Consider the following 14,231-nt stretch of genomic DNA (forward strand, 5'->3'; position numbering starts at 1 on the left):
CAACACTCTATCCACTGAGCCAAACCGGTTTTGGCTGAACTTATTTTCTTTCTTTCTTTTTCAAATATATTTTATTGATTTTTTACAGAGAGGAAGAGAGAGGGATAGAGAGTTAAAAACATTGATGAGAGAGAATCATCATCGATCAGTTGCCTCTTGCACACCCCCACTGGGGATGTGCCCGCAACCAAGGTACATGCCCTTGACCGGAATCGAACCCAGGACCTTTCAGTCCGCAGGCTGACGCTCTGTCCACTAAGCCAAACTGGTTTTGGCATGAACTTATTTTCTTGCTTCCGCCATCATCATAAGAACAGACCCCAATCGAATCCACTGGTCCAAGGAAGGTGAGACTCTGCAGCTTGAGCCAAACCCAGCTGAACTTAGCCCAGATCAACTGACCCCTAGAAGCATGAGGGAGAAAAAATTGATTGCTGTGCTGCCTCTGAGTTTTGCAGCATTTTGTTACACAGCTTTATGGTTGCAACAGCAGACGGACACATGCCCCATTACCTAGAAGCAGTTGGCTTAAAAGAATAGCTGCTATTATTTTAAGTTATGACATTCAATGAGTGCCCTCCATGCCTTCAACCAGTAGCCAATGCAAGGTGCAGTCTCCCCCATAGCGGGATGCGTATTATTATTTTTTAGTATGTCTATTGGTTTCAAAGAAGTCTCCAGGCATTTCATTAACATAAAACAACCGTGATGTCTTTGACCTGCCCTGAAACTGATAGGCAGGAATCTTTAGGGAACACAGCTCCTGCAGAGCATCCCCTCAGTCCTTACCCTCGCTCCCTCCGTAATAAATGAACAGTGGGCGGTTGCACAGCCTCTTTCCCAGCGGGATTCTCTCCTTATCTGTCCAATCCCGCATGGACTCGCCTGTGCTCACTGGGTCTGGCAGGCCCTTACCTGTCCACACTGGATTGTAGGTAAAATGCGTTCCTGGCATCCTTCCTGGCATTTAGCATAGAGCCTCGCCCTCAGCAAGCGACTGACAACTACCTGTTAGTCTCCTTTCGTCCTCTGGAAGCTGAACCTGCCTTACAGCGTCGTTGAAAGGGTCACTTCCGAGAACACAATGAAGTTTGTCAGTGCCGATGAAGGCGTGAATAAATGGGATGAACTGAATGAATAGCTATTGCTCTTCTGTCTCCTCCTCCTCCGAATCCGGCCAGCGCGGGGCGCCCTCTCCCGGCGCTCCTCTGGGCTCCACTTCCCCGCCCACTCAGGGTTGTCCCAGACCCTGGGTGGAGGGCGCTTTCGCTCCTGCTGGCGCTGGATGCGAATCACCGTCCTAAAGGTGTATTGTCTCCCAGGGGCCACCGTAGCGGCCGCAGTGATGGCGCTCGGGTTACGCGACGCCGCCGCCGCCATATTTCCTCTGGGCCGCTTCCGCGCTTCCCTCCTGGTCCCGCCTTTCTGGCTCCTGGTCCACCTGCCGGGGAGGAGGGAATCCTCATGCTGAGCTGGCCGCTGGAACACTGCTCTCGGCACCAACTCCTTGCAAATCAACAGATGTCTTTAGAGCTTTTCCAGTTATTTGCACCTCAAAACAGTCTTTTGAGCAGAAGAGGCCAAAATCACTAAGTGCCTCGAGGGCTGCTCTATCCCCAGGGCCGGGAACGGGGGTGCGGTGGGGGAAAGCCTGGTGTTCGCTTAGTTAGCGAAGACGTCCACATGACCAAAATCTCAGTAATATGTAAACCCGGCTTGAGACAGCAAACAAAAGTGGGACTTATAGTGACGAGGTAACTATTAATTTAAGGAATTGAAAACGTAACTTGCTTCCCCGCTGGAGAGGTCATTGTAAGCACCCAGGTTTGCTGGTTAATTTATTTCCGTGATTCCGGGCTCCTTTATGTTTGTGCACTGCCTGCCTAGAATCTTTTTCCTAAAAAAATAAAGATGAATGAGATGTTCAGGTGCTGCTACATGCCCACCCATTAGGGAGGTTGAATAATAATTCTTTTCAGCTGGGCTTATCATCAAGCTACCTCGTTTTATTGCACTTGGCTTTATTGCACTCCACAGATGTTGCGGTTTTTAAACAAATTGAATGCAAGACCTCTTCCCCCAGCCAATCCCCCCACCCCACAAAAAGATTAAGACTAGCTTTATTGTGAAATTCACCGTATTGACCTGGAACAGAACCCACAACAACCCTAAAGTATGCCTGTGTATAACCATAGGACACGGGACTCCTCGACCCTGGTTGGGGGTTGGGTTCCTTAACCTAAGGCACAGACTTATTTTTTAAAAATATATTTTTATTGATTTCAGAGAGGAAGGGAGAGGGAGAGAGGATGGAAACATCAATGATAAAAGAGAATCGTCGATTGGCTGCCTCCTGCACACCCCACACTGGGGATTGAGCCCACAACCCAACATGTGCCCTGACCAGAATCTTACCGTGACCTCCTGGTTCATAGGTTGATGCTCCATCACTGAGCCATACTGGAAGAGCACCACAGACTTTTTTTTTTTTTTTTTTTTTTTTTTTTACTGTAAAATAATTTTCCTTCCCTGGAAAGGTTGCTGTGAGGTTGATAAGAGATTAGGTATGCAAAAATGCCTAGTATGAGCTTGGCATCTAGTGAGCCTTCTAAATTAGGATATAAACAGTATTAATAGTTATTTACTGTTATTCTTTTGTTCCAGCATGAATCAAACCTTTAAGCCTTCAACCAAACTGCTGAGGGCTGCTGCTGCACCCGCCCCATTCTCCACCCTCGCCCCACCCCTTCACCTTGGAGAATTCTGACCAGAATTAGAATATTTTAAGATTCTGCAATCTTGCCGAAACCGGTTTGGCTCAGTGGATAGAGCCTTGGCCTGCGGACCGAAGGGTCCCAGGTTCGATTCTGGTCAAGGGCACGTACCTTGGTTGCGGGCACATCCCCAGTAGGGGGTGTGCAAGAGGCAGCTGGTCGATATTTCTCTCTCATCGGCATTTCTAGCTCTCTATCCCTCTTCCTTCCTCTCTGTAAAAAATCAATAAAATGTATTTTTTAAAATTCTGCAATCTTTCCCTCTGCTCCAGCTCTCAGCGAGTGACCTGTCTCCTCCATCATGTGGTTAAATAGGAGCTTTCCGACAGCCCTCCCTTAAAACCCTCAATCTTTCCTGCTTCAACGCCCTTCCTTTCTATTACAATGCAAGTAGTGTCCTCCCTCCTGGTTCCGATCCCTCTCTTGTCTCCAGTCTAATCTCTACACTCCAACCAGGGCGAACACTTGCAAACACAAACGCAGCCATTCCATCCTCCAGCTGGCAACATCCATGACTTCCTTTTGCTCTCGGGATCCACCCCAATTTCCCTACATGCACAGCAGGCTGCATGTGTCCTGGCAAGTCATTGCTTTCTGAAAACACAATTACCATCAGCCTGAGCTAATTTCTTCACTGTGTTATCCTGGGTGCAATGTGGGATTTGGGATGACCTTCAAGCAAGTTGAGGGCAGTCAAAATGGAGGAGTTGCGTTCTCTCAGCAATGAAGAGCACAATCATTGCATCAGGTTAGCAAGAGATGAGGCCCTGAAGGGTCTTTGAGGCCCTGCTGCTGATTCCTTGATTTAAGAGGCTTTTTGCTGTTGGAGCAGGTCACACCAAGTCACAAAATGCTAAGAAATGTCCCAGTCTTGAACATAGGCAGATAATTGACGAGAGCTCTTCTTGGTCCGCATTTATTCATGATGTTTGCAATGATAAGACCCTGATACAAGTTTTCCAGGAATTTCAACCAAAGCTCTACCTTTAGAAATAGTCGTGAATGATACTTTATTACACTCCAATAAGCATGTATTTTCACGTTGGTCACACAAAGTTTAACTAAGGAAGCCGAAGGCAGGTGGAATCCCAAAGCGGATGGTAACCCGAAACCTCCTATAGGATTTCCATAGAGTGGCTTACTCATTATGCAGCTTGGCTCAGCAGAACCACTTTAGAATGAAACTGCAAGATGACTCCCAGTGGGCAAATCAACCTCTTTTCTAAAGGTTGAGCACCTAAGAGAATTGATTCCTGATGAGAAATGCTAGACTAAAGATCTCTCCCATGTTGGCCTCACAAGCCAGATCCAATATCTTTTAATCTCCAAGTGGAAAAGACACAGGGAGACATTCCAGGGTTTATGACAGCACTTCCAGGGTGATACTGCTTAGCAGTACCAGGGCCAAAAGGAACATTGGTAATCTCTCCAACTGGAGATCCTGAACAGATTATCTGCAGTAGCCCTCCTGAATTTGGCCTAAGATTTTAACCACCATCCTTGGTTGAGCTGTTTGGGTTTCTCTCCATGTTAAAATTTCCCTTTGTTTTACATTTATTGTAAACAGCTGCATTAGGATTGTATTCGTTTTGGGCCCAAATTCCTGATAATTTTTTAAACAGTGATTTCTTCCTGTGCATCTTATAACTGCCTGGGTCATCTTAGCTGATGTTTGGACAGCATAAAGACAAATCTGTACTGGTCTTTCAATCTGGAACATTCTCTCAAATTCTGTTGTAGTTTCCACTTCTGTGACATGACCTAAAGATGTTTCCCAGGCTTTTTCCTCAGAAATCAATTTTAAAAATATAATATAATATAATATAATATAATATAATATAATATAATATAATTTCAGAGAGAAAGAGAGAGAGAGGGAGAGGGAGGGAAGGAGGGAGAGAGAGAGAGAGAGAGAGAGAGAGAGAGAGAGAGAGAGAGAGAGAGAGAGAGAGAAAGAGAGAGAGAGAGAGAGAGAGAGAGGGACTCAGCTGGTGTGGTTCAGAAGGTCACGGTTCGATTCCTGGTCAGGGCATATGCTGGGGCTCCATCCCCAGTAGAGGGCCTGCAGGAGGCAGGCAAATCAGATTCTCTCTCATCATTGATGTTTCTCTCTCCCTCTCCCTCTCTGAAATCAAAAATATATTTTTTAAAAATGTTACCCAGGCTTTTCTAAAGGCAAAGAAAACCTGTTTGCATATAAATGGCCTAACAAAGCCCACTGCTCAGTCTATAACCATGAACAGGATGCTACCCAGGTCACCCAAAGGGGCAAAGTAACAAGCTATGGGTTGCTGGGCTAGAAACTTATGGGGTCGGAAGATTCTAAGTTTGAGAAGATTCTAAGTTTGAGAGGATTCAAATGTTAAGTGGGAAAAATACCAACTCAAACTACCATTTTTTTTTCTTAACCATTTATATTGTTATTTAATTTTTGGAGTGGATAATATATTTATATGGTTCAAAACTAAAAAAGTTTAAAATAAAATTCGATTTTTAAAAGTCTCACTACCCATCTCTCTCTCTCTCTCTCTCTCTCTCTCTCTCTCTCTCTCAGCCGTCAGCGAGTTGCTTGTGGTAGAGCTCTTGCCTCCAGGTTGAGGGCTGCTGAGTGATCAGGGTGGTTGTTGAAGGTTGGGTACCACATCTATTGACTCTTTCATGAGAGATTTCTCTTTATCATGTGATTCTGATAGCATTAGACCTACAGTAAAATTTCTTTTAAAATTGGAATTAATTCTCTCAACCTGCCATTGGAACCCATACCCTGAGACTTTAAAGTCTGATCTCCTTTTCTCAGCCACTTCTCCCTGACACATAATACTCTGCCCCTACATTTGTTTCTCACCACCTGAGGACCCCTTAGTTCCTTTAGAAACCCTGCAGGCTTAGATTCTGATGTCATCTATAAACTGTAAAATAGATAACCCAAATTAAAAGATATCTTAAAAGATTATATTTTCCAAAGATTTTACTAAATCATTTATTTTTTTAAACAAAAATATACATTAAATCTCAGATTTACAGAATGTAGAAATAATTTATCCAAAGCAATTTTAAAATCGTTAATATTGCACCCCGCAACATAAGTCTTTGACACATTTGTATTCTCAACCTTTCCCACAATTCACAAAATGGGAGAGAAATCTGAAATAGAATTAACACAAGCTAACTTTTCTTTACAAACACACACACACAAAACAACTTACAATTGTTTTAAATTTACAAGATAAAGAGAAGTTGTAAACTTTCAGAAATTTGCTTTCATAAAGAGCCATACATTCTTTTTATCATACCTAGAAAATGAACTATGTACATGCTGAGATTTCCTCCTAGCAATTCAATGGGACAGATACTGTGAATGTTCACAGCCTAAAAGAACAGAATTATTGAAAACACTTCTGCATCTTCACTGAAATATGGAAACTGAAAAACAGAATGAGAAAAGCTTCTGGAAAAATAACTTTTGCCTCTCAGTCTTAGAAATGTAGCTACTATCAACAGCCCTTTTCTCTCAAGGTCTAACAAGTGTAAAAGAATGAGGTCTCTGTTAAATACTTTACATATAGTAAAGTCTCTTATAAAATACTTTACATACAGGTAGGCACAAAGTTTGCTTTTCAAAAGAAAGCTTTGCAAAATATTTTGCAATTTATCACTGATAGCCTCAGTTTTTTAAAAACTTTTTTTAAAAAGCCCATACATATTTAAATCCTTTTTTTTTTTTTTTTTAAAGAAAGTAGGGAACAAACACACCCAGAACTACATGAAGTGGCTAAAGTAATATGGAATAGTAAGAGTAAAGGTATGTAGTGTGCTATTTTAACCTCGCAGTAAACTAAAACCTTGTACTTATGAAATCTGAAGTAATTTTTTTGATTGAATTATTAAACCAATTTGAGAACATGAAACCATTAGCCCCTTGACAACCTTGAAAAACATTGGACCACTGAGCTCCAGGTGATGAACATTTATGAACCTTTTGTCACTACCATCATAAATGAAAGATCTTGGTTAAAAGGAGCGATATATATATATAAAATCAGGAAAATTCTCATTGAAGATCCCAGACTGAAATATTGAATTCAAATTTCATGATGCAATATCACTTGAATTGAAATACCAGACGTTTTCTAATTCTGTTCTAGATTGAGACTGGCTTACAAATTTCCCTTTGAATCCTAATAAACATAAACAGTTGAACAATAGGACTTTTTAAAAAAGGGTATTCTTGGCTTTGCTATTGCTTAATAGTCAAACCCAAGTAGTTTGTCAACAGGATTATGTCTTCAAAATCCTTGTGACAAGTTCAGTTTTTTTTAAAACTAGTCCTGAGTGTTTCATACAAAAAAAAAAAAAAAAAAGGCATTTCCTCTGGGGGACTGTTGTGCTTCGGCAGTGTGAGGCCGGGCCTCAGCTCTCCACAGTCCGCCTGTACTCCGCGGTCCCGTCGGCGATGATCGCGTCCAGGGGCGAGCGCTTCTTGCGGATGCTGCGCCCCGTGGAGATGAGGTCCGCGTAGCCGCGCTGGTGCGAGAAGGCGTAGGCCGAGCGCCGGGAGGACATGCCGCGGCGGAACGGCCGCCGCTTCCACTGCTCTTCTGCTTTCAATCGTTTGCGATGCTTCTGAATCTACAGAGGGAGAGAGAGGGGTCAAGGCTAAAAGGAATGGGCTGATGGGATGGAGATGGAGGCAGAAGAAGCCTGACCAACAGGACCGGGACAGGATCCAATGCCCATGGAGGACCTATACAGGGCTTTCCCACCACCCTCATTTATAGATGAGAAAATGGGGAGGGAGGAAGGAGAGAGATTGTGTGTGTGTGTGTGTGTGTGTGAGAGAGAGAGAGAGAGAGAGAGAGAGAGAGAGAGAGAGAGAGAGAGAGAGAGAGAGAGAGAGAGAGGAAGTGTTATGTGAGGTTTAGATGTTGGAGCTAGAAGATGGGGAACCTAAGCTCCTAAGCTCCTGCTCTATCCAATTCCTAAATCAGACTGCTTCGGGTTCAGGAGAAAATCCTTTCCCTCCTTGCTACTACGTACACTGTCAGTGGAAAAGGGAGATCCAGTGGTTACTGCAGGTGGCCTATCTAGCGCCTACTCTCTGATGGAAACTGAACTTATTCAGGTACCCTGTGCTCCACACAGCCGCATTCCTCCTGGGACCCGGATGCCAGGCCCAGGGCTGGGACTGGTTGATTTCCCCTGTTCAGTACTAGGCCAGGAATGAGCATGTGACCCAATTCTGGCCAATGAGCCTGGAGGGAAGTGGGCCTGCCCCATACGAGAAAAGTCTCCAGGCTCCTAAAGGGAAAATGATAAGAGTAATTCCCTGGATATAGACTTGTCAGGATGCAACGATGCTGGAACTGCGGTGGATCCACCCTTTCACTTTAAGATGAAAACAGCAGAGGGGAGAGATTAAAAGAACCCCAGTACTTTTTGACAGCATTAAATTGCTCATCAACAGAGCCCAAAGCCTGCTAATTATTATGTGAGTTGTTCAGCCACATTATTGTTCAGCTACAGCTTTCTTGTATCTCAAAGGATGCAGCTACAAGGTGACATTTTTCTTTAAACGAAGGAAGAAACCCAAACCTATGTGCATGGCAGAATGCTAGCAGTGTGATTGTTAAATTGAGAAGATAGATATATGAGGGTTCTATACCATTCTCCCTTTTAGCTTTGATAATTTTTGTAACAAAAAGTGAGCAAACAGCTGAAACTGGTTTGGCTCAGTGGGCAGAGTGTCGGCCTGCGGACTGAAGGGTCCCAGGTTTGATTCCGGTCAAGGGCATGTACATTAGTTGTGGGCTCATCCCCGGTGGGGGGTGTGCAGGAGGCAGCTGATCGATGTTTCTTTCTCATCGATGTTTCTAATTCTCTATCCCTCTCCCTTCCTCTCTGTAAAAAAAAAAATCAATAATATATATATTTTTTTAAAAGTGAGCAAACAAAAATGCTTACCCCAAGGACTATTTGCAAGATGGAGCTAGAGAAAGAGAAGTAGTCATAAAAAAATGTTCACACCAAACTTCTCAAAAGCTTAGACATGTACAGGAAAGCTGTTTTTAAGCTTTTTTTCTTTTAATCCTCACCCAGTAATATTTTTCCATAGATTTTTTTTTTTTAGAGAGAGTGGAAGAGAGGGAGGATAGGGAGAGAGAGAAACATGGATGCGAGAGACACACATCTATTGGTTGCCTCCTGCTCATGTCCCAACTGGGGCCTGAGATCTAACCTGCAACCAATGTATGTGCCCTTGACCTAGAATTGAACCCAAAACTCTTCTGTCTGTAGGCTGACGCTCTAAACCAGGGGTCCTCAAACTTTTTAAAGTGGGGGCCAGATCACGGTCCCTCAGAGAGCTGGAGGGCCGGACTATATGAACTACTAATTCCTACTGTAACACCTCGGCTGCGCTCACTGCCCAAAAAACCTGGCGGGCCGGATCAGACTCCTCTGCGGGCCGCATGTGGCCCGCGGGCCGTAGTTTGAAGACCCCTGCAACACTCAGCAAAACCAGCCAGAGTAGGAAATGCTCTTTTGATTTTTGTGAGGGGCACTCAGAGCTAGGACAAAGCGTGTTTTTTCTGTACCTTATCACTTTCTGATGGCCAGATGGTCATGGACAGGAAGCGGATGGCAACGACGGGCAGTAAGCTCACCGCAACAGTCAGAATGATGGTCAACCAGATGTATGGCTGTCTCAGAGCGTTTGAAGCGGTGCCTGTAAGAAATGTGGAGAAAGAGTCACAGGGGTCCTTCCACCCTAAGGACACAGTTCCTGTCCCATTGTCCATAACTGGATTCTCTGGTGAAGTTTTACAAGAAGCAGGTTACCCTTTCAAAACATCCCATCACTGCTGATGGCATCAACATTTTAAAATCAGATTACCTTCCGAATTTTGCTTTGCTTAAAGTCTCTGGAACAAGACAAATGTGCATAAGTGAACAAATAAGGCGGGGGGGGGGGGGGGGGAGTGCATTCATTGACAGGGTGCATTGATTAAAAATACAGAATTAGGCAATCTGAATTTTTTCAGGAACTTAAAACAGCACTTTCCTATTCATAGTTTTGGTTTGAAACTCCAAATACTAATACTGCCATTTGTGTGCTAGGCTTTGTATGAGGTGACTGACACAGAGCATGCCATGTAATCAGTTCTGAGAGATGAGTATTCCCTCTTTGCCATGGAAGGGAATTGAGTCATGAAGAAGTAACTTGCCCAAGATTAGAGAAATAGCTATGGCAACTCCAGAAATAAGTCCATTGGACTGATGAGAGACAGGCAATTTCCACTGCAATTCGGCTTCCAGTTTGATGTCAGAGGAAGTAACCATTCATTTCTATAATACTACCTGATCATCACAGATACTACTCAATTTTAAAATTAGAGCCAAATTTTTCACACAACATTGTACTTACACTGTAAGCTTCTAAAAATAATGGTCTTTTTTTTAGATTTTATTTTTTATTGCATGTATTTGGGGTGACATTGGTTAATAAATTATATAGGTTTCAGGTAGAGTTTTTAAAATGTGGTTTCTACTCTGGTAAATGTATCTGGGTTTAAAAACCAATCCCTATGGCTGTGGTGGGCAAACTGTGGCTTGCGAGCCACATGTGGCTCTTTGGCCCCTTGAGTGTGGCTCTTCCACAAAATACCACGACCTGGGCGAGTCTATTTTGAAAAAGTGGCATTAGAAGAAGTTTAAGTTTAAAAAATTTAGCTCTCAAAAGAAATTTCAATCGTTGTACTGTTGATATTTGGCTCTGCTGACCAATGAGTTTGCCGACCACTGCCCTATGGGAATAGTCTAAGTCACTAGATACTAAAATTTTAAAACCAAGTCACTAAAGAAAAATGTAATCTTAAAAAATGATCTCAATCCCAAGAAGAAAAGGGTTACCATAGCAACCATCTTTTCAAGCCAAAACTGGTTGTAAAAAAAGAAACAATTAATCTTTTTCAGGAAACTGAGTTTATGGGGATTTTTTGCCATTGTAAATCCAAAATACTCTATTCAAAATAAGAAGTTCATAATTTCCAATTCATGATAGTTATTTATAATATTTATATTTATAAACTCAAATTCATTTCAGCATTTGTCAATTTGTCCTATATTTTACACAGTTGTAAACTATTGTGTTTTTTGTAACTATATTTATTGCTCTGAATACATATCTTCAATGTAGTCTACTTAAACTTTTTTATAGCTCTAGCTGGACTGGCTCAGTGGATGGAGTGTCGGCTTGTGGATTGAAAGGTCCCAGGTTCGATTCTGGTCAAGGGCACATGCCCAGGTTATGGGCTCTATCCCCAGTGGGGGGCATGCAGGAGGCAGCTGATCAATGATTCTCTCTCATCATTGATGTTTCTAGCCCTCTCTCCTTCTCCATTCCTCTCTGAAATAAATAAAAATATATTTAAAATTAAAAAAAATTTTTTCAGCAAAAGAAAGGAGAAGGAGAGATAGAAACATCAATGATGAGAGAGAATCACCAATTGCCTACTTTCTGTACACCTCCTACTGGGGATCAAGACCAAAACCTGGGCATGTGCCCTGACTGGGAATTGAACTGTGACCTCCTGGTTCATAGGTTGACACTCAACCACTGAGCCACACCAGCCAGGCAATGTAGCCCACTTTTGAGTTCTGGAATTCTATGATATGGAATTCATACTTGGATTAGATAATTTTATATTCTTAGGCCTTTGGGTTATTTCCATTTTCAAAACATAATTAGAAATGTTGTGATATAATGTTTGTACAGATTACCTTTCCAAAATTTAATGTATTTTACCTTAGAGTATTTTCTCCAAGTGGAAATACTTCTCAAAGTGTACAAATAATTGAATAGTTCATTTTTTCCCCCAGATAGTATTTTGGAATAAACTGTATTATTGTGCTACCAGCAATACATGTATTCTGTTCCCCAATAATCTACCAATATTAGATTTTATGGGGGCAGGCTTTTATCTAACTTAACAGATACACAATTATATCTGAAGTTTATTTTAATTTGCTTTCCTCACATTACATTACTACTCTTCCAAACTACCACCATTCAATTTATTCTCAGGACAAGTTTTCCCTAGCAATAATTTATAATTTGAAAATTTTCTATACATTTATTTTTGGAATTTAGAAAGAAAATACCAACCTGTAAATTTAAATGCAGATGGAAAGAGAACATGTATTCCAGCACTATGTAAGTCAAACATGATGCCAAAGTAAAGTGCAATGCTTCCAAAAATTGAAAAAGCATTCACAAAAGTCCAGTAAGAAGTATCCAAGCCAATCTGTTGGGAAACCAGAGAAAAACAAAGCATTCACTTTGGGGAGGTAGCAAGAAATAAAGGATCTAAGGACTCTGAAAAGCAGAATTCAGTAACGTAGACATGATTTGGCTGGAATACTGACCAATCAAACTATCCTTGGCTCAAGCAAGAAGTAGGAAATGTGTTTAGTTATCAGGAGTGAAAAGAGCAGTCACATTGTGTAAAATGGCAGAGGCTCAGTTGGAGGGAGAGGGGGAGCCAGCTGGACATGCACACTGGTCTGTATGGAAATGCAGGCACCAACAGATACTGAAAACAGGTGACTAAAACCACGTACCTGGAAATTGACTGTTATCACGAGAGCAGAGGCGATTGTGACAGCAAAAGATTGGTAATCCGAAGGCGCCTCTCCATCCTGTCCCACTGTTTGTAGATAAGCTCCCAGAGGTATGAAGAAGAGGATCATCGATGTTAAAACCCCATGCAGTAAGCTTACGAAGAATCTCTTGTAGTTGAATAATAAATCTCTTTGTCCCACTACATATAATCCAGGGAATCGAAGACTCAGTTTGTCACTCACATCCTTCAGGGGAAAACACAAGAAGAGTTGTGTAGCGTCCATCAAGAATCAAAGAGCTCAGAGAAAACTTACATGCTTACATGTCACAGGTATGTATGTATGTATGTATGTATTTGAATTAGAGAGAGGGAGGGAGAGAGAGAGAAAGAAACATCGATTTGTTTCACTAATTTATGCATTCATTGGTTGCTTCTTGTATGTGCCCTATGACTGGAGATCACCCATAACCTTGGCATATGGGGGTAACACTCTAACCAACCTAGGTTTTATGAAGGCAAAAATTAAACAAGATAAGTTATGAATAGTTTCACTGTACTGAGATCAACATCAATACATTAATCTAAGGAAGTATATTAATTTGCTACTTATGGAAAGAAAACAAATAAGTAATGTCAAAAAATGTAGGGAAGCTATTTTTCCCTTAGAGAATATATTGTTTCTAATTACTTGGGAAAGTATTTCACACACAAGTTGATGAGCTCATTCCAAATTATTTTTAGTCATCAAAGCACTTTAAGAATTACTACTAGATAAAATGTAGAATGTAATAATCTGAGAATTAAACACATAGACTTAGAAAGTATTAAAATTATTTATTTTAAAATGAATAGGTTATTATAGAGACATACCATACTGTCAAGTGTCTCATCAAGAAAGTCTTAGTGTCCAAAGGAAAATTATCAACTCTGCTCAGTGATTCAACCCAGGCACAGAACTTGCCTTTTCTTACCATTCAACAAGAAGCACAGCAGTTACTCTCGTTGCTGGACACCAGAATTATAACAGGGTTTACTCAGAACCAAGTGAAAACCAAATGAATGCATCCAAGTATTTGCTTTGATTCTCTCTCATCATTGATGTTTCTATCTATCTCTATCTCTCTCTCCCTTCCTCTCTGAAATCAATAAAAATATATTTAAAAAAAACATTTGCGTTGACCTTGTTTAAGAGGCGTACAGAGTGCCCCTGTCAGCACAAGGCTCCTACCTGGTCGAGCAGCCCCATGAGGAGCACGGGCAGGCTGGAGTACAGCACGTTGTAGAGGGTGATGAACCAGTCTTCATACGCAGTCTGGGGGGAGATTACAGAGTGTGTCACCAACCGGGAAACACTGGCAGCCTAGTCAACATGCATTCATCAGCTCTGTCAAAGCCAGGATGTCCCCAGGTTGAGGGGGACTTCTGCCCTACCTCTACACCTGCAGATGGCATGAGTCTGTTTCTGTGTAATGGGCAGAATAAAAAAACCATTCCATAGAAACTAACTTCTCTCTAAATGGGTGAGGGATATACCCGAACACATTTTGGGAAAGGAATCTATTTTAATAAAGTTAGAAACCGAGTCAGTGTTTGAATCCTTTTTATGTCCCTTAATAAATGAGAATACATAAAACTCACTCAACAGCACATAAATACCATCCAAATCTTCTTTACTTTTATCTTGCAAGTACAGTATTGCCATTCAAACACTTTCTAAAACAGAATTCGGCTGAGTATAAGAACTATGCTTTAGATAGGGATAAGTAAGGCTGTGCACACACCCATCCTCAGGGTGGGACAGAGGAAACGGGCTTACTCAGCACCAGCAGTTGTAAAT

General features: G+C 41.8%; 1 protein-coding gene across 1 annotated transcript in view; it reads right to left on the reverse strand.

The window, feature by feature from the left end:
* Positions 1–6,983: 6,983 nt before the first annotated feature.
* Positions 6,984–14,231, reverse strand: part of ATP8B1 (ATPase phospholipid transporting 8B1) — a 106,593-nt gene continuing 99,345 nt past the window's right edge. Inside the window, exons 24-28 of the mRNA XM_084888481.1 lie at positions 13,623–13,706; positions 12,393–12,638; positions 11,938–12,076; positions 9,368–9,498; positions 6,984–7,403 (exon numbers count right to left, since the gene is read on the reverse strand). Of these exons, the coding sequence (XP_084744607.1) occupies positions 7,185–7,403; positions 9,368–9,498; positions 11,938–12,076; positions 12,393–12,638; positions 13,623–13,706 (819 nt within the window). The 3' untranslated portion in view covers positions 6,984–7,184. The remainder of the gene's footprint in view (positions 7,404–9,367; positions 9,499–11,937; positions 12,077–12,392; positions 12,639–13,622; positions 13,707–14,231) is intronic.

This window comes from Pipistrellus hanaki, assembly GCF_964339955.1.
Source record: "Pipistrellus hanaki genome assembly, chromosome: 6".
NCBI classification, from domain to species: domain Eukaryota; kingdom Metazoa; phylum Chordata; class Mammalia; order Chiroptera; family Vespertilionidae; genus Pipistrellus; species Pipistrellus hanaki.